The sequence below is a fragment of the Pezoporus wallicus genome, unplaced genomic scaffold, assembly GCF_028554395.1.
Source record: "Pezoporus wallicus isolate ANWC-B61680 ecotype Strahan unplaced genomic scaffold, APGP_CSIRO_Pwel_v1 contig_8548, whole genome shotgun sequence".
NCBI classification, from domain to species: domain Eukaryota; kingdom Metazoa; phylum Chordata; class Aves; order Psittaciformes; family Psittacidae; genus Pezoporus; species Pezoporus wallicus.
The window spans coordinates 718,207-744,816 of NW_026642624.1; the positions used below are offsets into that span (position 1 = coordinate 718,207).

The 26,610-nt window shown below is 50.8% G+C and overlaps 4 protein-coding genes across 7 annotated transcripts; 2 read left to right on the forward strand and 2 right to left on the reverse strand.

The window, feature by feature from the left end:
- Nucleotides 1-94: 94 nt before the first annotated feature.
- On the reverse strand, nt 95-7,131 carry MTFMT (mitochondrial methionyl-tRNA formyltransferase). Of its 2 annotated transcripts, XR_008975112.1 has the most exons (10): nt 6,992-7,131; nt 6,354-6,566; nt 5,841-5,963; nt 4,913-5,015; nt 4,267-4,342; nt 3,616-3,707; nt 2,986-3,067; nt 2,374-2,456; nt 1,671-2,070; nt 95-399 (listed from the first exon to the last, which is right to left on the reverse strand). XR_008975112.1 is itself a non-coding variant. In XM_057431023.1 (9 exons), exons 1-9 carry the CDS (start codon nt 7,114-7,116, stop codon nt 1,870-1,872), a joined length of 1,098 nt encoding a protein of 365 aa, XP_057287006.1. In that variant the 5' UTR covers nt 7,117-7,131; the 3' UTR covers nt 1,602-1,869. The 2 variants fall into 2 exon arrangements, 1 of the variants encoding a protein (XP_057287006.1); XM_057431023.1 differs by lacking the exon at nt 95-399 and having other exon boundaries at nt 1,602-2,070.
- Nucleotides 7,132-11,394: 4,263 nt separating this feature from the next.
- Nucleotides 11,395-17,918, forward strand: SLC51B (solute carrier family 51 subunit beta). Of its 2 annotated transcripts, XM_057431024.1 has the most exons (5): nt 11,395-11,732; nt 15,131-15,230; nt 15,465-15,605; nt 16,414-16,504; nt 17,265-17,918. In XM_057431024.1, exons 2-5 carry the CDS (start codon nt 15,164-15,166, stop codon nt 17,482-17,484), a joined length of 519 nt encoding a protein of 172 aa, XP_057287007.1. In that variant the 5' UTR covers nt 11,395-11,732; nt 15,131-15,163; the 3' UTR covers nt 17,485-17,918. The 2 variants fall into 2 exon arrangements, with proteins under 2 accessions (XP_057287007.1, XP_057287009.1); XM_057431026.1 differs by lacking the exon at nt 15,131-15,230.
- Nucleotides 17,919-18,803: 885 nt separating this feature from the next.
- RASL12 (RAS like family 12) lies at nt 18,804-22,470 on the reverse strand. Of its 2 annotated transcripts, XM_057431028.1 has the most exons (6): nt 22,299-22,470; nt 21,967-22,083; nt 21,791-21,847; nt 20,700-20,773; nt 20,418-20,608; nt 18,804-19,224 (listed from the first exon to the last, which is right to left on the reverse strand). In XM_057431028.1, the coding sequence occupies exons 2-6, from the start codon at nt 22,073-22,075 to the stop codon at nt 18,840-18,842; spliced, it is 816 nt and encodes a 271-aa protein (XP_057287011.1). In that variant the 5' UTR covers nt 22,076-22,083; nt 22,299-22,470; the 3' UTR covers nt 18,804-18,839. The 2 variants fall into 2 exon arrangements, with proteins under 2 accessions (XP_057287011.1, XP_057287010.1); XM_057431027.1 differs by lacking the exon at nt 22,299-22,470 and having other exon boundaries at nt 18,806-19,224; nt 21,967-22,104.
- A 2,026-nt stretch (nt 22,471-24,496) lies between these two features.
- On the forward strand, nt 24,497-25,961 carry KBTBD13 (kelch repeat and BTB domain containing 13). The gene has a single exon (XM_057431022.1). It carries the CDS (start codon nt 24,512-24,514, stop codon nt 25,892-25,894), a length of 1,383 nt encoding a protein of 460 aa, XP_057287005.1. The 5' UTR covers nt 24,497-24,511; the 3' UTR covers nt 25,895-25,961.
- The last annotated feature ends 649 nt before the right edge of the window (nt 25,962-26,610 follow it).

A 26,610-nucleotide genomic window follows, 5' to 3' on the forward strand; every position in this document is an offset into this window, starting at 1 on the left:
GGCTAAAACACAAGGCAAGCAGCCATACAGCTGAGCCAGTGGTGTACAGAACCCAGAAAACCTCCAAACCCATCATACACACACAAAACCCACCCACCCACCATCCCTTCCATTGGCATAAGGTGATAACTAACCTTTCATCTGAACAGAGTAAAGACAAAATGACTTCACACCTTTTATATGCAAGCGGTAGCTGGGAGCAAACCACAAAAATACATCATTTGCTTGGAAACTAACTTGCTAGGTTTATAACTTCTGGATGCACAAGCTCCATCCTTGAGTGTGCAGAGACTAATGGAATTCTCCACAGGACCCCAACTTCCACCTTGCTGTTGTTTCCATGTTTTGACTCTGATTTATAAGCTTGGATTTCTTGGAGTACTGCGTGTTCTGGAAGACCTGTCAGAGGCAGATTAATTGTTGGACAAATGGCAATTAAAAAAAATACTGCAGCACCTGCTTTCACAGATGCTTCTTCAGAAACATTTTAATCCATGTAATAAAGCACATTTTTATGGAGCTTTTGCTTGCTTCCATCCAGTGAGTCACACTCCAGCACATCAAGTTCCCATGAATTCAACACCTGACTTGAGCTTTCAGTTCGACATGGCTAAGTTAAAGCCATTCCCCTTGTCCTGTCCCTACAGGCCCTTCTCAAAAGCCCCTCTCCAGGTTTCCTGTAGCACCTTTAGGCACTGGAGCTGCTCTAACGTCTCCCCTTAAGGAGCCTTTTCCTCTCCAGGCTGGACCAGCCCAGCTCTCTCAAGCCTGTCTCCAGAGCAGAGCTGCTCCAGCCCTCGCACCATCTCCATGGCCTCCGCTGGACTCACTCAGCTCCAGATCCTTCTTATGTCTGGGGTCCCAGAGCTGGATGCTCCCAAGTCTGAACAGCTGCAAAAAAAGCTTTTACTCTGGTAGTATTCAGAAAAAGCAAGAATAAGTGAGCAGACAACACTAAAGCAGCTCCCGGGACATGGCCAGTCTTTGTTCTGCTGTTATCCTCACAGTGCTACATTACTCCTAAGAGTCATCAGTTCAGGGATTCTCCACATGAAATGCTCCTTCTTATACATGCCATTAATCAAAGGCAGGTCGAGGAAAAGCTTGGATCAGATTAACAACTTCTCTTCAGGTAAACACCTCTCCTATCAAAGTATGACAGTAGAACATAAATTTTCATGGATGGATGCCACACAAATATTAACTGGGATGTACTTTCTAGGATATGAAAAAGAGGAGAAGAGATGGCAAATGATACAATTAAGTAGGAAACATATGTTATCAATCAGAAAAGCTAAATATACCAAAGAAAATGATCTACTGAGAAGGTGAATTATAAGTTTTTAGAAACAGAATGAAAAAGATTAAAACAAGAGAACTATCACGGACAGTAAAAAATTCTCTAGATGTTCCCAATTAAGGCTTAAGTTATTCACCTCAATGCAAGGATACCAAGGCAAAAAAAAATTAAACTAGATAATCTAAGAGTCTCGTTAAGCACTGAACTGAATTCCAGAGCAGCACAGGATTTCAGTATTGCCAGACTGAAGTAACTGTGCACAACTTGCACCTGAAGAAAGCCCTTAAAGAGAAACTGAAAACCTTGTATAAAAATAAATTTATTGCTCAACAGCGGAAACAGGGATTTATGTACTACCTTCAACACTCACAGAGATTCTCTTTCTTTATGGAGGAAACAGAAATAAGTATCTTCAGGAGCCCACAACGAAAAAATGCAGATGACAGCAAGATCAAACACTCTGGGAGGAAAACTTAAAGTTCAACTAAGCTGAACATTATAGGTAGGCACCGAAATATTTTATATTACTATTAACTTACAGACATCATCTCCCACATTTTAAAATACATCTATTGCTTAATATTCTGTGACAACATTTCCCTCTCTTTCAGAGTCTTTTTTGTCCTGCTAAGTTTGAGTGTTTGAAATCTGCATTCCTGATGAACTGCTCTTGACTTCTGCTGGAACCAAGAGTGCATATATCCATTGTAGAAGTCAACTGCTGTAAGCTTCTTCTTTAATACGACTGCTTTGATTCCAACCCAGCCTTCCTAAAAGTAAAAACAAACAAATGGCAGCAAGCTTCTTCCATGGTTTTAAATTCTCTTTAGCTCTCACTAGGCTGACTTGCAGCATACATTGTATTTAATGGCATCAAATTTATATTGCAAGTCAAATTCTTGCCTGTTAGTGGAAATTAGAAGTTCTTCAAGATACCAAATAAGATAACTCATGGTAATCTGAACTAGCTCAGTGAGTAATAACGGACAATTAAGGCAAAAATTGTGTAACACACAAATACTAAAAACTTTGTCCTTAGGGCAGTGAATATAAAACAAATGGGAAGAACCTACCTTGCAACGAGCTATCAGCGTTTCGGATGCTTTATGGTATAGGAGTGAACCAGGAACAGCTCCACAGTCATTTAATGTTTGATCTAAAAGCAAAGCAAGATTGACCTGCATTTTTTTAGCACCAAGTACAAAAAAGTTTGAAACACTTTTGTCTCTTTGAAGCACAATAACCATCTCGAGTCACTGCTTTGCTCAAAAATATTTTTGAGCAAATTATATCCAAATGAGCAGGGGAGAACCAGAACAGTCATTCTGACACTGCTCCCTATCTGATCCAGAAACAGTCCTTGTGAGAGATCCCCAGACAATGGTGTTAGAAGAGGCTCTCCTAACTAATTAGAGGATTAAAATCCTCCAAATCTCAGGATTCACAAGGCTATACCTGCTGCTTACTCAACATCACAAAGCAGGAATGTCCTTAAAATCCATTTTATGCTCATCTTTGGGCACAGAAACTTACTGCCCTCTGAGCTTACATAAGTCTGACTTTGCCCTACTGGAGTTTCAGAAAGCAGTACTCAAAGCTATTGTTTAGTACAACTGCATATGATCTCCAAGTCAATGTTCGAGAAGACAGGAAAACGTAACTTAAATTAACTTCAAACTAAATACCAGCAAAACCAGGGATGTCATCCACTTCCACAAAATCCAGAAGTTTAACTGTAGTTCCCTTCCACAGTGTCTGCAAAGGAAACTGGAAAGAGAAGCAGATGACACACTGAGAATGCTTTCATGACGTCCATGCAACTGTCTAGTCTTTTAATTACCTGTGACACTAGGGGAAAAATTTAGGTCTATGTCCAGATAAGAGACTTTCCTTATTATACCCAGTTCTCCTTGTTCTCCCTCATCTCAATGACAAGCAAATCATAAGCATATGCAGTAATTAGTAATGCAACTAGCTACTACAATTGTTTACGCAGGCTGTTTGCACTGTTTACTGTCATGCAAAGATGTCATGATAGCCTTCTGGAACCCTCTCAAATGCATCAGTAGAAATCTCAGAGCTAAGGAATCAATACAAAACTCTGGGCTGATTTCACACTTGGAATCAAGTCTATGAAAATTCTCCTCTACACTAATTCTACTTCTAATGCTAAACTATGCTGGGATTTTAGAACATATGATGGGTTTAAAAGGCTGAAATAACTGAACTTGAGCTTAGTCATTAGTTAAAATACCCACACCAAACTCACACATGCTAGATAACAGAAGAGGGTTAAAAAAATTCTACTGTCTTACCATACTTCCTATTGCACGATACAGTTGAATTACTTGTGCAGCCGTTTGCTCTTCCCATCTTACACAGCTCTTAGCTATAGATATTTTAGGAGCTAGAGAGAAAAAAATAATAGAAGACTTCATATTTTGTTTTGCATCTTTTTGCAAACAAATAGCTGTACCATTTTATCCTGTTTTAAACCCAACTTCACCCTGACCAATGGTAAATTTACCTCTAGCCATAGGTACCTTAAACAACAACTGGAGAAAAGATTCCCTAAAACTCTCCTTTTGATTATTTATACTTTATTCTCAGTTGTCCTCTTATTTATCCATTGTAATGCAAACTGGTAACATACATTTAGAAGCACAGCTGAACACTTTTGTCTGTGTTACAACCACCAAGAATAAACTCAGGTTTTGTAACATCACTCAGGATTCTGATATTGTAATGGACAACTGGAATAAAACATTAATGCAGGAAGTCTGAAGAAGAAATCTCAAGCTTTTTGCCCTCTGTACAATTTGTTTAAGCCAGAGAAGGCAATGGAGAGACAATATTGAGAAAGGTATCTGAACAAAATATAACCCAGCACCAGAGGAAGAAACTTAAGTCTTCCAGCTGATAAAAGACAAAGTGAACAAGTTGCATTAAATATGATTTGTACCTACCAAATGTTACACCTTCTTCTGGCTGTTCTTTTTTATTTTTCAAACTTTCAGGCAGGTTTCTCAGAACTGATATCAGCTGTAAAATCAGATTTTGTACAGAGCATTAGCAAAGTTGAGAACAGTATACTTATTAATAGTACCCACTTTTTCATCAGTGGAACTTTCATGTGAGCTTTCAGACAACTGGATCGGTTTATTCAGAAGGCTTGTATCATACACAGAAACACACTAAAGGCTTCCTTCCCACTGAATCACAATTAACCCCCCCGCCCCGAGCATTATTTTATGGCTGATCTCCTCTCCGATATTAAATCAGAAGAGGACAAAATCTGGGACTACTGAGACAAAAAAAGCAGATATTCACTTAAATGAAAGACAAAACTGCACCATTTCCATACAAAGTCATTGAGTTCTTCACAGAACAGAGGCATACCAGCAAGGCACAGGATGAACACTGACAGTGTATCACACACCATGCAGCTTTTCTCTCAGCAAGGCAAAGTGCTCACAAACACCAAGTTTCAGATCACTCTCCTCTTAACAGCTGCAGTCAACTCAGAGCAAGATTTAGAAGAATGACTTTTACACATGTTAAAAGCAAGGTGCTAATGAGAACCGACACTAGCTTGAGCTTGCATGACTTTACCATGTTTGCACCCATCTTTGATAATACCACTTCCAGCTCCTTTGCAGTACAGCGGGGAGGAACAGCAAACTCTTCTTGCTTAATAATTGGACCTACATCAAACCTGTAAGGCAAAAACCATACAAGCTTACTGGAGAAGAAGCTATAACTCCACCAGCAGTTCAAAACTCTACGTTCAATATGTTAACTCAGTTACTAAGTACCCTTTCTTTTCCCTCCCCTAAAACTTTGTTTGTCACACAATATCAAACAATGTTTAGTTCACAAAACAACCCAGGGAAAAAAGTATCAGATATATCTTGGCAAGCAAGATTCACCTCAGCAAGCTGAGCTTGATATGAACACATGATTTACAGTTCAGAAGCAGAACATCTCAGAAGAAACAACCTGAAGTATTCAGAAGAAACTAGTTTCAAGCTTTCCTGAGATCTATTATGAGACAAACATCTAAGAAAGAAAAGTTAACTGTGATAATGTGTTTTCACAAGCCTTTTAAGCCAGACTCTGTGCTGAAACTAAACCATGTAATTTCTCTCTCATCCCAAAACAGGGAACTGCTTGTCCTCTGTTTCACTTACAGGATGTTACAGGTGACTCTGAGCTCTGGAAACCAGATCTTTCCCATCACATCATACCAAGCCTATCCATCTGGCTGTGTGACTGACTGCTTTCACTCTGCTGCCTGTAACAATGCTAGAAATTAGAGAACAGGCCTAGAGTCTGGAGTGCAAATTACACACTCACTGAAATACTGTATCTACGTCAAGTCTCACATGGTCAGATGAAAGTTTAAGTGTTTCAACTTCTAATATTAAACACACACATAAGAAAAAAAGTGACTACAGAATGATTTAAATGGTGATTCAAGTGGTGATGATTTGAAGTCCTGAGAAACCACAGAAGCTTTTGGGAAGCACATCTAACCTACCTTTTTGGTCTTATTTCCATAATTGTCACCCCAGTCACTTTATCACCATGAAGCACTGTGTGGATTATGGGTGCAGGACCACGCCATCGAGGGAGGCAGCTGGGATGGACATTCAGCACGCCACTGAATTAAAATGTTTTCAGTTAGAATAGGAACAGTACCTGAAGCACATGTAAATGGGTGTGGGACATTTATTACACTGAAAATGCTTGAAGAATTATCTGCTCAGACCTTTTGAAGTGCTACTGGTTTAAACATACCTACATAACCTTCAGTTTCTTAGTGAATGCATAAAGAGAGATGAAAGGAATAAAAGTAAACATATTACACCAAACATTTGCATAGGCCTCCATCAACATGTTAAAGGACAGTGAACCTGACAACGACAGAAGCAGGGCTCAAGCTAAGCAGATGAACCCAGGTAAGAAGCTGACCTCATCTGCTACGAATCACAGGTGCCGAGTCAAAACCTAAGGAACGGAGCAGCAACAGCTGTCCTGTCAGCTCACGTACTATGGGAACTGCAGAATAAGCTCCTCGCTCAGAAGACGCCCAAATGATGCCACCACACCCACATCAAACTGCCCCGCAGGGCCGGTGTGGGGCCACTCATGCACAGGCAGCTGGAGCTCCCGGGCGCAGCTCCTCACAGGCAGGTCCCCGGGCAGGCGCGAGGGCAGGGTCACCACCTCCAGCCTGGACACGAGCGAGTCCTCGCTGGGCTCCCTGGGGAGGACAAGGCACTGAAGGGCTCATGCAGGCAGAGCAAGGCGGAGGCAAACGCTGGGTCGCCTCCACCCCTCGCTGTGGCCTCCCCAGGACCTCCTCCTACCCCCTTCACTGGCCCCATACCCCTCACCACCAGTGGTTTCCTCCTTTCAATCCAAACCCCAATCCACGTCCCCCTGCCCCCCTTGTGATCCCTCTCCATCAACCCACTCACGACGCCAACGCCCCTGTCCCAGCCTAAGGCCCCATCCTTTCCTCTCCCCTACCAACCGCTGCCCAAACCCCGATCCCTGCCTCACGCCGACCCCGGCTCATCCCGCGACAGCCCCTGAACCACCCCAGCACCCCTTACCTCCCAACCCTCGGTGCCCAGCCCCCCCTCACCATCCCCAGCCCTCAGTCCCCGGCCCCCCGCACAGTACCTGGCCTCCTGCAGGGCCCGCAGCGCGGTGACGGCGAAGCGGTCGGTGCCGAAGAACAGCACCCGCCATGGCGGCAGCGCCGCCTTCACCCCCTGCCGCCAGGCCCGCAGCAGCCGGCCCCGCATGGCGGCGCTTCCGGCGCACGGCGATGCCGCCAGCAGGAGCGCGGAGCCCGCCTCGGGGCGGGACGGAACCGCCTCCCCTCGGGCTGAGGCGGCGGCGCCATCTTGGTGCGGGGCGGTGCTAGGGAGGAGGCAGCGCTTAAACCGGTCTCACAGCCCGGATTGGGTTTCCAGCGCTGGCTTCTGCCTCTCCACAGCGTCCGCGCTGCCCGGGAGAGCGTTCCCCGCCGCGGTGGACCCGCAGCCTTGTCCCTGCTGACCGAGAATTGGCCGCTCCGCCTCAGTGCGGAGATAAGGGCAGGCGGGGGTGTTGACACCGCAGGCACTGAGCCTCCGCTGGCTCCCGCTCAAGCTCATTTGTGTGTCCGCCTCTGGACTGCTTTGTTTTAACAGTGATTGTAACTTCAAGAATGTTTTCTTGTAAACTCAGAATAACCACTTAAAAGAACTGCCTTCTCCCATAAGTATGGAAGTATTTTATCACTCTAAGAACATTCTTCCCACCCATGGGAAGATGGGTTGTGTCGCTCTCCATTTCGTGTAAATTCCATGCACGAATGCCCTGTGCATTTAAATCTCCCTGTAGCCTATGGCCTTTGACAGTGGGAATTTGTAAAACATGGAATGTGAGAAATCTGGGAACAGTTTCAGGGAAAACATGGAAATTACTTGGAAACTGGATGGCAGTTGAAGTCAGACTGATACAGGAGGGTAGATCTCAGGAAAGGGAGCTCTTGCCCTGTTCAGCAGCACTGTGCCATTCATTCCCTTTTGCATGGCAACATCATTAGGGATTTCTTCTCTCAGATACAGAAGGTGCCTCTGCTTCCAGTGGTAGAAAGAAAGGAGAAATGAGAAAGTGCTGTTACAGGTAACAAAAAATGAGTCAGGATATCCTAAATGAGGTGCCTGTTCTGCACCCTGAGAAGCAGAGGGTACGCTAGCAAAACCTGGGGTATTTCCTAACCCGGTATCAGGATGTAAAAATCAGTTGGTCCAGAAAACATCATTCTCTATTACATGCGGAACGCCATGGAAATCCTCACTTTCATCGTGTACAGGACACCGCTAAGTTCCAGACAGCACTTCTTGAGGTGCATAGATGAAAGGGTATAGTCAAATATAAACAAGTGGGTAGCAAGGATGAAGGAATGGCTGCTGCTTGAGAAGAGACTGAAGCAACCAGCACAGTTCATGTGCGGAAGCAGAGATGAGTGTCTTATCACACATACTACGGAGCTGGTAAACAAGGAATAATTAGTCATTGCACAATCACTGAGTGCTTACAGGCACTTACGGGCATCAGGCCCCGAAAGAGAAAGCAGCGTTGCACACAGTGTGTGATTTCATAGAACCATAGAATCGTTAGGGTTGGAAAGGACCTTAAGATCGTCCAGTTCCAACCCCCCTGCCATGGGCAGGGACACCTCACACTAAACCATATCAAACAAGGCTCTGTCCAACCTGGCGTCGAGCACTGCCAGGGATGGAGCATTCACAACCTCCCTGGGCAACCCATTCCAGTGCCTCACCGCCCTAACAGGAAAGAATTTCCTCCTTATATCCAACCTAAACTTCCCCTGTTTCAGTTTGAACCCATTACCCCTTGTCCTGTCACTACAGTCCCTAATGAAGAGTCCCTCCCCAGCATCCCTAGAGGCCCCCTTCACATACTGGAAGCTGCTATGAGGTCTCCATGCAGCCTTCTCTTCTCCAGGCTGAACAGCCCCAACTTCCTCAGCCTGTCTTCATACAGGAGGTGCTCCAGTCCTCTGATCATCCTCGTGGCCCTTCTCTGGACTTGTTCCAGCAGTTCCATGTCCTTTGGTGAGAACCTAGTATCTCATTGAGGTGAGATATCTCAGATGCTGCAAAATACCCGTGGTTTCCCAAAGCAGACAGCGCAGTTGCTGGTTGAGTTGGAAGGAGATGTCCTGTGTGGTGCTGGTGAATACCAGCTCGCTGAGGTCTTGGGTAAAACCAGCACATCAGAAAGGCCAGGGATGTATCATGCATGTTTGTATGGCCCAAATGCCATCCAAAAGCGGGGAATTTGAACCCGGCATCCAGCTGCTGCTCACTGGCAATTTCCAGGTATCAGATCCTGGCCTGGAAGGCATTGAATGTGTCAGTGGCACATGGGCACCAGGTGTGGAGCTTCTGCTGCTCACCAGGGGACTGAAGCCCTGGAGAAGGATTCCCAGTTCTGGCAGGATTAAAGCTCCTGGAAATACTGAAACTCTGTGCTGAGTTTTTGCCAAACTCACACATGAAATAATTAATGTTGCATTTATGAAGTGGACTTAAATTCACTCCAGTATATTTGCTCCCAAGTAATCAATGCTCTGATGTGACTGTTCAAACAGATGACAGCTATTATTTAGTATTGTGCCTTGGACACATGAATTTTTGCCTGAAGCTTTATTTCAGTGTAATTTTTTCAGCAGAATGAAAGCAACAATCTGATTCACAAAAGAAAAACATAAAGCTCACAAATCTTGCTTCCCTGCTGCGTTTGAACTCTGCTTTTGTACATGGAGACAAAAAAAATCCCCACAACCCTGCATGTTTAGTTATTCTGTAACCAGGCATTTCAGGTCAAAGACACAGAAGGGATCAAAAGAGATAAGCAAAACTAAAATGCCAAGGTCAGAGACGTGCTTCCTAAGTGTAGTGAAGGCAAATCCAAGGAGGAAGCGGAACACCAATCAACGTCCTATCTCCACTTTGCTTCCTAGCCAAAGACACTGAAAGCGTCTCCAAGAAGTAAAAAGATCTCTCCCATGAAAGAGTGCCAGCGTTGTCAGGGGAAATAACGAAATAAAACACTCACAGCCTTTACTGAAGAGATTGTCCTGAGTGTGTTTGTGCTCCTCTGGAGAAGGAAAGCATTACTGGGTGCAAGGCACAACTGTAGTCAGTGGGAAAGTGGGTTTATTTAGTGGTTTCCCACACGGACCCCTCTTCTGCAAACAGCCCAAAGGCAGGACAGGACCCAAAAAGCCACTGCGGAGCTGGAAGGTGCCTGATGTCCCAGGGGCTGCAAGCACTCTGTCACCTCTGGTTAGGTTTCTCCACTTGGTTTCAGAGGCTTCAGTTTAGGGCAGTGTGGGTTACATGAACTGTATGCAACCCATACAGTTACATACATGTCCAGCTTCCACACAGCAGCTGGAGAAACTTCCCATTTTTCTTTTTTAAATATAGATACATAAGTCAAACCATGTAGGAAATTGGGATTGAAAAGGGACCTCTGGGGGCTTTGCAGTCACCCTCCTCTTACAGCACCTCTTCACCAAGTGTAGCATCTCCATCCCTTTACTCAGAGACTGCACTACAGGGGCCAGGCATTTTCATTACACCCTTCTCAGAGGCAGTGAGCCAGAGGGTTTGGGTTTGTAGCCTGTGAGACCATCACTGTACCCCATCCCTGGCACTTAGTCACAAGGACACTTAGAGAAGCATTCCCTGAAGTGATGGCACTTTTTAAATCATCCAACTTGAGGAGGAGGGACAGCCCGAGTTACGGCATGGTGTGATGTCCTGCCTTGACCTGCCTCCCCCAGCAGAGAGGAGCTCTTGTTTCCTGAAGGATGCATTTCTGGGTGTTAGCTCCCATCCCATCGCTGCCAGGCTGACACTGAACAGTAAAACATCTCTCTCTGGGGAGTGTGTGTGTCTGCTGAGTGAAATTTCACAGGAGCAGCCAGAGGAAGCTCTGAATTAGATGTGAGATGAGATTCAAAGGATTAATCACCCTGGAACATGGCTTTGGTGCCAAAGATGCTTTATTTCAAGCTGTAAAATACCAAGAACTTGACAAACGTAAGGATACTGTGCCCATCTCTGATTAGCCTTAGCTAACCAGTGCTAGCTGTGTGCTCCGAGCCTGTCACTGAGAGATACCTAGCTTGCTCTGCAGTATGCAGCTCCAGCCATGGATCAGATAGTTCAGGGAGGAGGAATCCTCCTTCCCCAGTGTGGCTGGCTCAAAAAGCCTTGTGACACTGTAGAGCCTTTCAGCAGGCTGTTGACTTAGCCAGCTGTTTCCAGTACCTGCAAAACAGGGATGGCAGAATGTCCAGTGGGTGCTTTGCTTGCAAAGTCAGTCACTCTTGTGAGATGGCTCTGAGAGCCTTAGAATGACATTCACTAAAAGACAAAAAAGGGCTTTATCAGGACATGCTTCCTTTCCGCAACGAGGACAGAGCCAGGCAGAGTGAACGTTATCATTTATTTTAACCACAGGGTAACGTATTACTGAGTGTCATTCTACTCCGCATGCTCTCTTAATACTGATTAGGCCAATAGATTGAGCAAATAAGCTGGAAGTTCCTATGGTTCATTCTTTGGGAAAGGTCATTCACCTCATGTAAATGGACCCACTAAAGAGGTGTGTTTTTTTTTCCAGGGGCTGGAGTGAACCTCACCTGTTGGACTGGCCTTCAGACATGACTCAGGAGCAGAATGAATCACAGCTCGTAGTGTACCAAGAGTAGGAGGAAAGGCAACCTTGTCACCGTGGTGAGGCACTAAAGACTGCTTGGAGGAGACATCTTCAGACAGCAGGGCTTAAAAAAGAAATGTAGCTTCCTCTCTGCTGGAACAGCGTGTTTCTGGTGAGTTAGCAGAGATGAACGGACATTCCTGCTGCTGGGTTAATTTACAGCTATCTGTAAAGAAAGGCTTCTTTATTTCAGTTAGAAATCTGTGCACATTTTAAGCAAAGGCTGTATAACTTGTTTAAGGAGAGACTGAATGGCAAGTGAGAAGCAGCCTGGAAAGCAGTCAGATGAAAATATTTCCTATAACTCAGGTTTGCTCTTTAACTTTTGACTTTACAAAGGTTAAAAGTTAGTGCAGATTGCCTTCTTGCTCTGGTATTTTAAATATTAAACATTTCTCTTGTGTTCTTTAATTAAACTCAGTTCTGAATATGCCTTTATAAACCAACCCATCCATTTGTGTCTCCATGGTGTGCCATTGTATATCCTTTATGAATCCCAAAGGCAGGTCATCCCACTTTTATAATGACTTTGGAATAACTGATGCATTTTAACACAATCAGTATAAGATAGCCTCCAGAAAAAGAGTCTGGATGACAAGAGGAGACTACTTTACAAGGACTGGGGTGTTATAAGTGCATTGTCCCTTATTGCGTAGTGAGTATTGAGTAGGGAGTCCAGAGGCACATTGTCATCTTAACAGGAGACATTTTTCCTCCATCTTTACTCATATCAATATAATAAGTATCCCAAGACTTCTCATTTGTAGAGTGAGGACAACATCTGGCTTGGTAAGAACCATGAGTATTAGACCTGATAAAAACCAATATACAATGCACATGGTAGTTTCACAGCACCATGTAATGTGCTCTGGCTGGAAGGAATCCACGTGCAACTGGTGACGTGTGTTACGCCAGCCTTTAGAGCACGATTTAAGTGCTGGGATCGATATGTAGAGCAAAAAGCAGCCACTTGCTATTTTAATGTATTTTCTTGAGATTCTGTTGGATGCCACCAAAGTCCACAGATCCTGGTTTTGAACAGCTGGCGTTTGCAAGTGACTCTGTTCCTGAAGTACACACAGCACGCAGATTTTGTGGCTTTTGATGTGAAAATCCCATGTGCAAAAAGAAAGAAATTACAAAATTGCTCAGGTGTAAATGTAAACTCAACACAGGAAAAGTGTTTCTTTGAGAGGTGCTGGGTCTTAATTCTATCTGCTTCCTTCCATAAAGGCATACAATGTATGAGTTTTCTCTCATTTGTGCTTCCTATGATGTACCCAAGCTGGGAAGCAACCTCAGAAGGGTCTTAGGTGTCTTCAGAGGTCTAGAAGACCAAAGTCTGCAGCTTAGAGTTGTCAAAGAGCTGGATCTAGGTGCTCATCCCTATCCAACAGCAGCCAGAGTGACTGCTGAGATGTGTGGGCAGGGAAGCAATGGAGAAGACATCACCCACAGTCTCTCGGCTTGTTTGGTGGAGCAGTGGTCTCCTGCACCAGAATGTGGGCAGTGGGGAAGAGCCACTGTGTGGTGGAAGCTGGAGGGGATGGCCTTAAAAAACTCTATTTCAGGCTGAAAGATCTAAAATCTGTTGGGACTTGCTCTTTCCGTACTGGGGAACCTGGAGGTGCAGGCAGAATTCTGGATCCTGCTCAGGCTCTCCACTGGGGTAGATACATTGGCCTAAGAACGCTTTGCTTTATAGCTTTGATGAATGAAACTTCCAAACTAATTTGGTCATTTTTATGCAGATGTTTAAGATCTTTAAAATAACAGGGGGGGGGGTCCCTTAAAGTCTTTTACCTAAATTTCCTGTTAAGACACAACAAATATCCGTTCTGCTACTGTGTTGTACCTGAGAAGCTCCATTCTGTGGAGATCTGTCGGTCACTACTTTATGAAGTAGAGAAGTACCTCTAGCAGCTGTGTAGCATCCCTGCTGTGTGTGCCAGCTTTAGTGTGGACACCAGGAGGTGGCCCGCAAGTTATGAAACACCTTAGGAGAAAATCAGCAACATGCATGTCAAATATTCCTGTTGGAGCAAATGGTTAGACAGGAGCTTTGCACAGCAAGATTTAGCACATTCGAGTGGCACCTTCTTACTAGGGTGTAGTAGACTTGTAACTCGATTTCATTGGCACCATAACTTTATTTCCTCCTTTCTGAGGACTGAAAGGAGTGAATAAGCTAAAGGTTACTTGGACAGCAAGGTAATTGGCACAGGTAACTGCAGGGAGCAGCTTTACCTGTGTTTTTTGGAATACAAAGTGGACCATGTATTTGAGAGTCCTCGAATTGCTCACAGGTGGTTTTCTGGCAGCAGGGAGCAAGCCTGCATGCCTGTTTGGCTATAAAATGTGAACTTTGAATTGTGAAGACACTGGGGGGGGGGGAAATAGTAGCAATCATTAGGTCTATAACCGACAGGACAAACGCCTCCCTGAGGAGTCAGCAGCAGTGTTGTTGACACGCCTGGCACAGTGGAACATGCTTGGGAGTGATTTGCAAGGAAGAGTTTCAGACAGTGCCATGCTATGAAGGCAGGTAAAAGTTGAGAGTATCAGTTGTAAAAGTCTTAGTCTTCATATAGTAATTAATGGTCTGTGAGGCCAGCACGTCTGAGGGGGACACGTGTGTTGTAGTGTCATTCACCTGTGAGTGGGTGGTGGTTCAGGTGAGGCCAGTGAGCGGTGGTGGAGCACTGGGGAGAGTCAGCCAACCATCTCAGACTAACAGTGCACAGAGGGGAACCCTCTGCTCAGGTCAGGTCCCTCCAAAGGAAGCTGAAGTTGGGCAAGCTGCCATAAAAGCTAGATTGATGCCACTGACAAATGAGGGACTAAAGGTCAGGGAGGAGCTTTCTGCTTCTCTGAGGGATGTGAGATACCTTTGCCTCAATGGCATGCTGGCTTTTCCTCCTCTTGGAGCTGAGCCCACCAATTCCTCCTCTCCACACCCTTATTTTGCCGTCCCTGGATTGGCAGCAGGTAGTCACTGTCCATGAAGTGTATTCTCTAAGGATTGTGGCAGGGAAGCAAGGAGAGAAAAGGGAGGTTAGTTGGGGAGGGGCTGGCTTACAGCAGCTGAGCTCACATCTGCGCAGTGTCAGCTAGGCAAGGGGCCAAACCACAGGCAGCAGACCCACTCTGCTGTCACCTCAGGGGCTCCCAGGGTGTCTGCACCGTGTCCTGGCAGCTCAGACTCACATTCACAGGAGAAAGCAGATGCCACAGCTGCACGGGTACATCAGGTCTGAATACAGAGCTGGAGCAAAGAGGGGAATCAGCATGAGCACAGTCATTTAAAAGATCATCTCTACTTGTGATTTAGTCTCCTTTCATCTGTTGTAGACGTTAGAGGAGAAACATGCTGGCCTGCTGTCTCCAGTACCTCTGAGTAATAATCTGTGTAACTTTCAGGGCTCCCACTAATAAAAGCAGTGGCACTGTATGGTGGGAGCTAGCAGAGGTTACCTTACCCCTCACCTCTCATCCCTTTTTCTTTGCCAGAGATCTGCTCACTGAAGAAACACTGGTGAAGGCATGATCCACCCCAGCATACATACAAATATGAAGCTTTTCTGGATAATCCCATTTTTCCTGCTGCAAGGTAGAGTCTTACCTTGGTGGATAATGGTGTGGGTGAAGCAGGGCACACATGCTGAACTGTAATGCAGAACCTTCTCCACTTCTCAGTGCATGAGATAAGGTTGTGCCCTTCTGGCTGTGTCCTGCCTGCTTGAAGAGATGCACTGGGCAGCCCTGGGAGCCAAGGGAAGGCCATTTCTAGCCTGAAGTACTGCAGCATACAGCCATTGCATCTTTCTGCTCTTTTCCTCTACAGCCAGCGCAGAGCAGGACATGGATGTCCCCACAGCCCTTGCCAGCACAGGCGTGTATGATCACACAGCAGATGTAACCCTTGTGCTCGGTATAGGTCAAGAGGAGCTGGAGGAGCTGCTCTGGTTCTTCCGCACAGAAGACTGTAAGTCCCATTGACATTCCTGAGTTGAGAGTTGAAACAGAGACAGACAGTCCTTGGCTGTTAACCCTTCTCCTAATGGAGATGCCAAAGGGAATTACCTGAGGATATGATTTACCCCAGGTATATAAACCCTCAGTCTCACCTCCAGAAGAAGCATGGGTAAAGACAGGTATGAGGCTTTGCTGTCTCCTCCCAGAGTGAGGTTCAGCCTCTTTCCAGGTACAGCTTGCTAAGAGGGCAAAGGTCTGGGATGACCAGTGATTTTGGCAGGGTAGAGGGAGCAGGTTGATATGAGCAGGTCAGTGCCATGAGGATCAACTTCAAAGCCACAAAAATCAAGGGCAGGGCATCTGCTGCCATCAGGGCTGAACACCCCAGCCTATGTTCAAAGGCAAAATCTAGCCACCCAGGTGTGTAGCAGTGAGAAAACCTGCAGAGCAGAGGGGCCCTTCTAGCAGTGCTCTTGGTGGTCCACTGCAGCTTCCAGCCTAGCTCCCAGCCTGGGATATGGCTGAAGCCATGTGTGGCAGATGTGGCCAGCATGAGAGCTGCAGAGCTGGAGGTGGGGGCTGTGAGTGGCACAAAGCAGTTGTGTAAGCCCAGGGAGGGAGAGTTGCCTGAGGTTGTCCCCAACAACGTGACCCGGGTGCTCTGTTCTGGGTACTGAGTTTGACACAGGCTTCTCTGCCCTCATCCTGCAGCCAAACCATGGCCCTCTGAGCTTGGCTATCCTTGGAAAAGGCCTGGCTGGGCTCCGCAGGTCGCACTCCTCTGTGCATGCTAACGCTGCCTCTCTGCTTTTCCCCAGCATCAACATGGAATTACTCCGTCCTTGCACTTTCCTTTGTGGCCATGATTTTGGGCCTTGTCCTTCTGGCCCTTAATGTTACACGGAACAGGTGAGACAGGAAAATTTGGGTGTCTTTTGGTGTGTGGTGGAGTGCTGAACCCCCCCAGCAGACAGGGATTGGCAGAGCAGGGCAGGACAAACCCTGAGTGATGGGGAGAAGAGCAAAGACAAACTCCCTTTGAACAGAGCTTCGTTGTAAAACCTTGCCTGACTCCCCGTTCTCCTTGTGTGTTGCTTGGAATGAGCCCCTTCTCCAGGCCACGGATCCTCAGCAGTAAAGTGCCTGTGACAGCTCTGCCCAGCGCAGCCAGGCTGCTGGGAGGGAAGGAAGGAACATTAAATGCGTGGTGTGAGGTGCTCCCCATTTGAGGGGCTCTGGAGCAGGACTCCCCAGCCTTGCCATCTGCATTCCCATAATGTACCCCTGGGCTGTACTGCTGTGCAACAGTCCCGCAGCTGAGGAGCAACTCGCTGTTTTCTACAGCAAGAGAACTTACCTCTGAGTCAGCTTCCATTTCCAATGAGAGACAGAGAACTGATGTCCCAAGTCTGCCACGCTTGTTCAATGATGGTTTACTGGCTGTTGCTGCCTCACCGTGGTGTGCTGTGTGTTCTCCAAGTGTAAACCCGCAACTCAAACACCACAGACTTAACACAGTGCAGCTGGTTTTCCCACAAGCAGCTGCTGTGTTCCCAAAGCCAAGGTGTGAAGAGCTTGATGGAACCATCTCTGCAGGTAGATATTTACCCTAGATGTCTGCTGGGCTTGCTGCTTCACTCCATGGTTCCTTTCTCTCCCTTCCCTGCAGGAAAAGGAAGAGCCACATGTGCAGCACAGCAGGGCAGACAGCTCAGCAGGCGGAGCTGGAAGCCAAGCAAGCCCTGGTCCCTGTGGAGGAATGCAGCCCGACTGAGCTGCGGAAGGAGGATCCAGTGCCCCAGGATCAGAGATCAGGAGAAGTCGTGGTGCAGTGGAAGGATGGGACCGTCACGTCTCTGTACACAGAGAAGTCTGAAGACACTCTGTAACAGCAGCTTTAGTCCAACCATTCAGGCCCTAAGGAACGTATCAGAATGTCTTGATTCATAGTGATGGGAGTTTAAAACCACAGTTTAGCCTGCAAAAACAAACGAGAATAAAAAGCAGCAGCAGAGCTGCACCCCACAAGTGGCTCTGGACTTGCAAACCTGGGCCTCCCTGGTTCAGCTCCCGGCTGGCTGGTCTTTACCTGCTGCTCTCAGTGCCTCCAGCCTTCTCTACTGCACACTGCCTTCATCCCCTGTTGCACCCAGGCTGGAGCTGAGCCGGGACAAAGGGCCGGAGGTGTGGGAATACACCGTCAGCCAGGGAACACGCTGTCCTGTCCCATCAGGAAAACGCCACACGGACACGGAGGCACTTCTGTTCTTTTCAGAAATAATCTTTATTAAAATACTTTCCAAAGTGGTTGATTGAAATCCCATATTGAATGCCTATCAGTAAGGTCATATATATATACATATATGTACAAATATACATGTGATGTGTTACTCTGCAGAGTAACTGCAGCTCCAGGGAGAAGCCGACACAGCAAACGAAGCTGAGCACACAGCCCTTGGTCCTGGCTCGGGCACAGGCAGAGCGTGGTCTGGTTTGGGATTCACTTCGTGCCCTTCACTGGGCACACGTAGAAGCCATGAAATAATTTAAGACATACTTTAAACACATCAGTCTTTTAAACAAAGGCTTTTGGAGCGCGTCCTCCTCAGTGAAGCATCTCTCCTTGCAAAGCCTCGTAAAAGGAACGCTATGGTGTAAAGAGTGGATTAAAACCCAGCTATTTTGGTATGACTTTTTTGATGCATAGGAATTGGTTTTGGGACACCTGAGGCCTTTAGTTGGCTTAAACAGTATCTGCACCTTGGATTAAAATACCCCAAAATTCCTCTTATTGCTCGGTGAGGGCATCCATGAGAGGAGCAAGGTGGGTGCCCCTATGCTTCGTTAATGATTGATTCCCCCTTCCTGGGCTCCCATCGCTGTGCTCTGAGCTGGCTGGGGGTCCCTGGGGACAGCCCTCACCGTCCCAGTGGTGCCCATAGGTCTGGCTGCTCCGGGAACTGCCTGGATCCACCCGGAAAGCCAGGCTGGTCCCTGGTGCTGTTGGCAGGACAGGATGCACACACTGCGGCAGCGCCCAGCCTGGTCAGGAGCCAGGGCAGGGGCAGGCAGGGTGATGCCAAGACTGATTTCAGGCTCTCAGCACCCCGTCTGCTCACCAGATCACCACCACAGGCTTTGCCCTGCGCACCAGCAGCCCGTCAGTCCATCATGGATAGTCTTGGTCCATCCAGAGCCAGGAGAACAGAGTCTCTCCCCATCCCCTGTGCAGCAGGGACGCCTCCTAAAATATCTTGAACCCCTTCAGCAGGGTGAGCGTGGGAGCCTTCCTCTTGCTCTGCGCCCGCGACGACTTGACAGTGACCAGCTTGGCCTGTGCCACCGAGGGGATCTCCTTGTAGTTGACGGTGGAGAGGGTGTTGAAGGTGCAGCTGGCCAGGCCGTGCCGGGCGGGCAGCGCCACCGGCGTGGCCACGGGCAGGCACGGCCGCTCCTCGGTGATGAAGAGCGGCCGCACGGGCAGGTTCCACTGCGCCCGGCGCCGCACCTCACGCACGGCCTCGTGGAACACGCGCTGCACCCCCGCGAAGTCCTGGCACGCCGACACCTCGTAGTATAGGCACCCGAACCGGCGCGCCAGGGACAGCCCTTCGGCTGCCGGCACCTGCCTGGCGAGAGCGAGGGGATGGCTGCAGCATCCCCAGGGGATGCAACCAGCCGAAAGGGGAGTGAGGGGTGCAGGTGGGGAGCAATGGACCCTGCCTCCTGGTGAGCACCGGGCTCAGCTCCTGGGACAAGCAGGGAACATGAGTCCCACATTGTTTTCGCCACGAGGATGATCAGGGGACTGGAGCACCTCCTGTATGGAGACAGGCTGAGGAAGTTGGGGCTGTTCAGCCTGGAGAAGAGAAGGCTGCGTGGAGACCTCATAGCAGCCTTCCAGTATCTGAATGGGGCCTATAGGGATGCTGGGGAGGGACTCTTCATTAGGGACTGTAGTGACAGGACAATGGGTAATGGGTTAAAACTGAAACAGGGGAAGTTTAGATTGGATCTAAGGAGGAAATTCTTTCCTGTTAGGGCGGTGAGGCACTGGAATGGGTTGCCCAGGGAGGTTGTGAATGCTCCATCCCTGGCACTGTTCAAGACCAGGTTGGACAAGGCCTTGTTTGATATGGTTTAGTGTGAGGTGTCCCTGCCCATGGCAGGGGGGTTGGAACTTGATGATCTTAAGGTCCTTTCCAACCCTAACTATTCTATGGTTCTATGATTCTATGATTGTTTTGCCTTTCCCAAAGGTCCCTGGGGAATCATGCAACCTCCCACGCCAGGGATGCGTGCCAGGGATGCGATGGCACTGGGAAGCAGGGAGGAAACAGCCTGTGCTGTGGGGACAGGGAAGCCTCCATGCTGGGAGCACAGGGTGGGTCAGCAGCGTGCGTGACTCAAGGATCCGTGGGACCAGCATTAAGCACAGCCCCAGAACAGCACAAAAGGCCAGGAAAACACACTGGGGACGTGCAGTGCTGGCAGCGGGACGGGTGAGGAAGGGCTCCAGGGAAAGGGCACATCCAGAGGGGAGCGAGGAGCTGGAGCAGGCTCAAGCCCTGCCTGGGGACGGTGACTCTGCCCAACCACGGAGCCAAAAAACATCCCACTGAAAATACCAGCAGGCTCAAGATAAATACATCATCCCCCGGGCAGGAAGCTCAGAGGTGTGGGAGGATGGGCATGTACCAGTGGGGGTGGAAATACCCAATAGAAATCAGATTTGGAATATTGCATCCCAGCTGGAGGGATGGGGGGCGAATCTGTGAGCTCTTCCCACCAGGAAAAGACAGCCTTGCCCCATGCCCAGTACCTGTACTCCTCCATGTCCAGCTTGTTGCCCAGCAGGAGCACAGGACAGCGGCTCTGGCAGCCCTTCGCGTGCAGGGCCAGGACCTCCAGGTAGCGCTGGCAGCCCTCGAAGCTCTTCCTGTCATCGATGCTGTACACCACGAGGAAGGCGCTGGCCCAGCACAGGTAGCGCTCGCAATTCCCGGGGCCATCCTGGAGGCAGAGTCGTGTCTGAGCCATGGTCCAGCGGCATCCAGCCGGGTCACAGCAGGCATCTGGCACCAGCACTGCCCCGGGGTCTCACCTCGTCAGCCGTGTCCATCACCTTCAGCAGCACAGGCTGCTGGTCCACCAGCTCCTCCGAGGTGTAGGTGTCCTCTGCAAGGAGAAGGGTGGTTGTGAGGATGCACCGGGGGATCCGGTCTGCTCCAAAGCCAAGCAAAGCCCTGGATGCTTGGGACACCGGGGAAAAAATCTCAGCATCTGACACCTCCCACCTTACTCCTTCCTAAGACAACGTTACTTTGGGGGACTGGTGGTGATGCTGCTGGGAAGCCTGGCTAGGAACAGTTATTTCTCCCTGTATGCTGCAAGTGTGGGCTCCCATGGGATAAGGAGGGAGGGAAGGAGCCTGTCGCAGCCATCACTGCACCCAGGGCTCAGCCCTTATCTAAATGCCAGGACATGGCAAGATAAAGTGAGTCTGGAGCTCGACACTGGGGCTGTTTCCCAATAAATCAGGCAAAAGCAGCACCCCTTTCCTTTGGAAGGAGCACAGGCAGAGCCCCTGAGCCATTTTCCTGGGAGAAAGATGCCTTCTCCCGGCTGGTCCTAACGGATGCGTTTTGGAAAGGTTTTGACGTGGGAAGATGAAACCACATTCCTAAAACAGGTCCGAGGAGGAAAGGATTTGTCTTTCTTTCCTAAGAGTCACTGAGTTATGAGGAGCTGGAGTCGGTTCCTGGACAAGCTCCATATCTCCCTAATGTCCCTGATAAATCATTCCTGGTTCTTCCCCACGCCCTGGAGTCCGGCCTAGGAAAATAGGGATTAATTTCTGAAACGAGTGGAAAATAAAGCCCAGGGCTGCTCCTTGCAGAGCGCAGCCCCTGGGGCCACCCACTCTGCAGCCCCCTTGTCCCAGCCCTTCCCTGCCTGGCACCCCAGGAGTGAGCAGGAGGCTCCCCAGGGACTGCTGCCGGTCTTAGGGGTGATGGACATTGTTTGTACAGGTGGGTTTGGGTCACATCCAGCCCTTCTGTTGTTTTTCATGTAACTTTGGGTGCTGCTTTTTTTTTTCTCCTTCAATGCCACACTCGTGGGAAACACAGGGAATGGGAAGGATGCTCCATAGGAGCTCATGGAGGGGCAACACCCGCGGAGGAAGCATCTTACCCAGGTTCGGATCGTATTCGCTTATGAACCTCTTGGTTAGAAACTTCACGGTCAGAGCTGCAGGAGGTGAAAGAGGCGGGTGAGGCCGGCGTCGTCGTCCCCCACCCTATGGCACAGGCACGCCAGCACCACCCTGATGCCCGCCCATCCCCGTGGCCTCGGGGCGCCCGCCTCACCTGACTTGCCCGCCCCGCGGCACCCCAGGATGGCCACGTTGCACTCGCCGAGGGGGCTCTGGGGCGGCCGCTCGCCGCCGGCTCGGGGTTTGCCGAACACCGAGGACATCCTCAGTCCTATGGGAGAGACGTGGGCGGGGGGGGGACGTGGGGCACCCGCTGCCACCCCAGTGGGGACCGGGGAGGGGGGGATCCCCTCTCCTCCATGCGCATCCTGCAAGCGCAGCGGCCGGCAGCAGCACCCCACCTCCCCCCCCAGCAAAGCGAGGGACCCCGCAGCCCTCTGCCCGCCCTTCGCACCCCAGCGAGAGAACAGAAACGCGGGCTCCCACCTTAAAGCCCTGCTCCGGAGGAGCCGCGGGGCTCTGGGGGGGGCCTGGGGAGCAGCAGCCCCCGTGCGCCCGGAGCGGATGAATGAGGCGGGAGGAGGCGAGCGCGGCTCCCTCGGCTCGGGCTCCAGCCAAGCTCCTTGTAAGGAATGCTCCGCGCCGGCGCCCATGGACGCGCTGCTGCCCGGCACCCGAGGACGGGCCCCCGGGCTCCCGGCACGGACCCCGCTCCCATCGTGGCTCCAGCCAGTGCCCGCCTCACCGCCCGCACGGCCCCACCGCCCCCCTGTGCCCCTCCGCTTCACCGCGTCCCAGCACCTTCCATGTCCCCAGCGAGCCAAAGCCCGGTCCCACCTCCCCGGCTGAGCCCGGTGCACTCACGACACCTCCCGCAGGCAGAGCAGCACACAGGAGCGATGCTGCCCGTGCATCCACCCTGCCCACCGCACGCGTGGCTCCTTTGGGTGCACCTCCTGCTGCTGGCAGAGGCGGGGGGAAACCCTTTTTCCACCCAAAAGGTGCAATCCCGAGGGGAAAAGGGAGCACTCACCGCTGCCCGCGCCGAGCCATCAGCCAGCACCCAGTGGGCTCCGAGCCTGAGTAGGTGGTGGAGGCTGAAGTCAGCGTTGTCATGGTGATCACAGCCATTTGGGATGGGACTCAGCAGCCGGGATGCAGGATACGGCCCCCACGCCGGCCCCAAGAGGGGCTGTATCCATGGCCGGGGTGTAAAGGCGGCTCCGTGGCCATGCGGGGCTGCTGCTCCATTGGGATTATTGCCCGTTAATGCAGGCAGGATATTTTTAAACCCTCCCAAAATAGTCTGGGAGCATGGAAGTCCCTGCAAGGCCCGGGATGAGGACCATGGGGATCATTCCCCTGTGGGAAGCAGAGCCCCTCTGGGGAGCCCTAAACTCCCTTTGGACAGGTCAAGGATGCTTAAAGGCAAGCGGAGCTAAATGTGGTACTTTAAGCTGGGTACCATTAAGGATCAGTGATGGTAACACAAGTGCAAAGCTCTCACCTTCTCCCCTAAACTGAGGTATTTGGGGAACCTGCTGGAGCCAGACACGGGGCAAAGGCTTTGATACCACACAGTGCTCCAGGAGCTCCCGGCTGCTGGAATGAGGGGCTGAGCAGGGAGGAAAGAATAAACCTTCAGCAGGGCTGAAATGATGCACTGGCTAGAGGTGGTGATGGGGGGATTGGGGAGCAGCCCCCCGGGTGAGCCCTGCTGCTGGCTCTTCTCAGCATCCCATGGCAGGGGTGGAATTGGGGTTTCCAGCCAGGGAAAGCTGTGAATAGCACATAAATGAGTGATGAGCCACAAATAACACTTCTATTCACTGTCAAGGGCCGTGTGAGTTGCAGGGGTTGGCTCTGCCTGCAGCCGGACTGGGTTTGGTGAGGAGGATTTTGTGTGTTTCATTTTCCTCACCATAAACTCATAGACTCATGGAATGGTTTGGGTTGGAAGGGACCTTAAAGCTCATCCAGCCCCAACCCCTGCCATGGCAGGGACACCTTCCACTAGAGCAGCTTGCTCCAAGCCCCTGTGTCCAACCTGCCCTTGAACACTGCCAGGGATGGGGCAGCCACAGCTTCTCTGGGCACCCTGTGCCAGCGCCTCAGCACCCTCCCAGGGAAGAGCTTCTGCCTAAGAGCTCATCTCAGTGTCCCCTCTGGCAGGTTAAAGCCATTCCCCTTGGCCTGTCCCTGCAGGCCCTTGTCCCAAGCCCCTCTCCAGGTTTCCTGCAGCCCCTTTAGGCACTGGAGCTGCTCTAAGGTCCCCCCTTAAGGAGCCTTCTCTTCTCCACGCTGAACAACCCCTACCCATTCCAGATGCCCACATGAAGCACAGGCTGGTTTATGGCTCCTATTTAGAACACCACAAGGAGGATGCCCGAGAGCAGGGAGCTCAAAACCCGGCTCTGCCAGCACCGCTGGGCATCCTCCATGGGATGAGCCAGGATAGAGCCGGGCATCCCGGCCGTGTCCTGCGCTGTCCGGTGACACCAGAGCCCTGCTGTGCAGCTGAGAGCGGTGGATGCCAGTGCAAGGCCCCGGTCACGAGCTCAGCTATCTTTAGCTGAAGGTATTTATATTCCAGGGCAGCGGCGTGGCGGCCACCGGGCAGGCAGCAAAGGCATCAAAGGAGGCAGGAGGGGGCTGCGCCAGGCGAGCATCGGGTGTTGCCCCACCACGCCTGGGCGAGGATGACCCCAGAGGAGGAAGGCTCGGAGGCAGGGCCCCCGCAGCACGTGCTGATCCGGGTGGAGGAGCAGTCGTTCTGCGTGGAGAAGGCGCTGCTGGTGGAGAGCAGTGAGTACTTCCGTGCCCTGTTCCGCTCGGGCATGAGGGAGAGCACGCAGGAGGAGATCGGGCTGGGGGAGCTGAGCGCCGCCGGGTTCTTCACCATGCTGCGGGTGCTGGCGGGCGAGAGGCCCGTCCTCGGCAGCGAGGAGACCTTCCAGGCGGTCGAGTGCGCCGCTTTCCTGCAGGTGAAGCCCTTGGCCAAGTTCTTGATCAACTCCATCAACTCCGACAACTGCATCCTGCTCTTCCAAGCCGCTGCCATATTCGGCCTCCTGGACCTCTTCCGCTGCGCCGCGCTCTACATCAGGGACAGCTATGCCGAGCTGGAGGAGTACCTGGACTGCCTCCCTGCCGACCTGCTGGCCTATGTGGAATCCCTCCTGCCCAGCACCTTCGTGGCAGTGGGAGCCCATACACCCACCTTCGAGTTCTTAGAGGACCTCTCCAGGACCCTCTGCTACCTGGACGAGGAGACCAACACGTGGAGGACCCTCTCCTGCCTGCCGCTGAGCGCCAGCACGTTCCTAGCCGGCATGGCGACCATGGATAACAAGATCTACATCGTGGGTGGTGTGTACGGGGCCAGCAAGCAGGTGGTGGAGAGCAGCTTCTGCTATGATGCTGACACCAACACATGGAGCGAGTTCCCCAGTCCCCATCAGCTGCGCTACGATGCCAGGCTGGTGGCGCATGAGGGCTTCCTCTATGCCATCGGTGGGGAGTACGAGAAGATCTCACTGAAGTCCGTGGAGAGGTACGACCTGGCCTCCAGCACGTGGACGTTCGTCTCTGACCTGCCGCAGCCCAGCTCAGCAGCGCCCTGTGCCCAAGCCATGGGGCAGATCTTCGTTTGCTTGTGGAAGCCGCTGGACACCACCATCATCTACGAGTACCAGACCCAGCAAGACGTGTGGCTTCCCATCACGGAGCTCAAGCGGCAGCAGAGCTACGGGCACTGCATGGTGGCCCACCGTGACAACCTCTACGTGATGCGCAACGGTCCCTCGGATGACTTCTTGCGCTGCGTCATTGACTGCTTCAACCTGACGTCGCGGCAATGGACCGCGCTGCCCGGGCAGTTCATGAACAACAAAGGAGCCCTGTTCACCGCTGTCATCAAGGGTGACACCATCTACACCGTCAACAAGATGCTGACGCTCCTCTACTCCGTGGAAGAGGGGACCTGGAAGTTCAAGAAGGAGCGGGCAGGTTTCCCACGCAGCGGCTCCCTGCAGACCTTCCTCCTGCGGCTGCCGAGGCGTGACCACAAGATCGCGACGTAGGTGAGCCCCCATCCCACGTCGGGATGCTCTCCTTGCACGTGGCCCTGCCTCGGCTCCCACTGCTCCCCCCTCCCCAGGGCTCCTCTCCTCCTCTGGGGAGTCGTGCTCAGGTCCGGGGATGCTTCATGATGGACCTCAGAGGTGAAGCTAGACTCTATCAGAGGGAAAGGGGCTGCAGGCAGCTGCTGCCTGCCCTGCATGGGCTGTGTATGAAGTCCTACCGGACGTGGGCTCATGAGGCGACCACGTGCAGGGCTTCATGGCTTCTGCAGAGGATGGATACCACAGAGATGCAGACATGGGGTTTATTTATTCTGACCGCATCCTGAAGGTGAGCAGCATCCCATCTCCTCTGCTCCCGTGGGAAATCATCCATTCTACCCTGGAATTAAAAGGAAGGCTATTAAAAGACCCCTGTGCTTGCCGTTACTGCTGGGTTTGGGGTTTTTCTGCCCCCCTTTCTGAAGGAAACACCTCCTCACGGGACCCACGTCAGGGCCCGCTCCTGCCCACTGAGTGCTTTTTCAGCTGTTTCAGAGCCGTACGTGGGAGCGCGGTTCCCACACAGCCCCTGCTCCCTGGGGAGATCTCCACGGCTGCTCCCGGGCACAGCGGGGCCCTGGGAGGAGGAGGAGGAGAGGGGGGAAGGGAAGGAAAGGATTTCCTGGGCACCGGTGCTTAATGCACGGAGGGGTCTGGGGGGGACCCAAAGTCCA

Bases quoted from the DNA above. Each gene is read 5' to 3' on its own strand.
- MTFMT (XM_057431023.1), bottom strand. From the start codon at position 7,116: ATGCGGGGCCGGCTGCTGCGGGCCTGGCGGCAGGGGGTGAAGGCGGCG. The intron at 5,964-6,353 runs GTACGTGAGCTG...ATTTTAATTCAG, and splicing joins CTTATTCTGCAGTTCCCATA to TGGCGTGCTGAATGTCCATC. The intron at 5,016-5,840 runs GTAGGTTAGATG...TTTGCCTTACAG, and splicing joins ATGGAAATAAGACCAAAAAG to GTTTGATGTAGGTCCAATTA.
- SLC51B (XM_057431024.1), top strand. From the start codon at position 15,164: ATGATCCACCCCAGCATACATACAAATATGAAGCTTTTCTGGATAATC. The intron at 15,231-15,464 runs GTAGAGTCTTAC...TTTCCTCTACAG, and splicing joins CCCATTTTTCCTGCTGCAAG to CCAGCGCAGAGCAGGACATG. The intron at 16,505-17,264 runs GTGAGACAGGAA...CCTTCCCTGCAG, and splicing joins CTTAATGTTACACGGAACAG to GAAAAGGAAGAGCCACATGT.
- RASL12 (XM_057431028.1), bottom strand. From the start codon at position 22,075: ATGTCCTCGGTGTTCGGCAAACCCCGAGCCGGCGGCGAGCGGCCGCCC. The intron at 20,774-21,790 runs GTAAGATGCTTC...TTCTCCTTGCAG, and splicing joins CGAATACGATCCGAACCTGG to AGGACACCTACACCTCGGAG. The intron at 19,225-20,417 runs GTACTGGGCATG...CGCTCTCGCCAG, and splicing joins CTGGACATGGAGGAGTACAG to GCAGGTGCCGGCAGCCGAAG.
- KBTBD13 (XM_057431022.1), top strand. From the start codon at position 24,512: ATGACCCCAGAGGAGGAAGGCTCGGAGGCAGGGCCCCCGCAGCACGTG.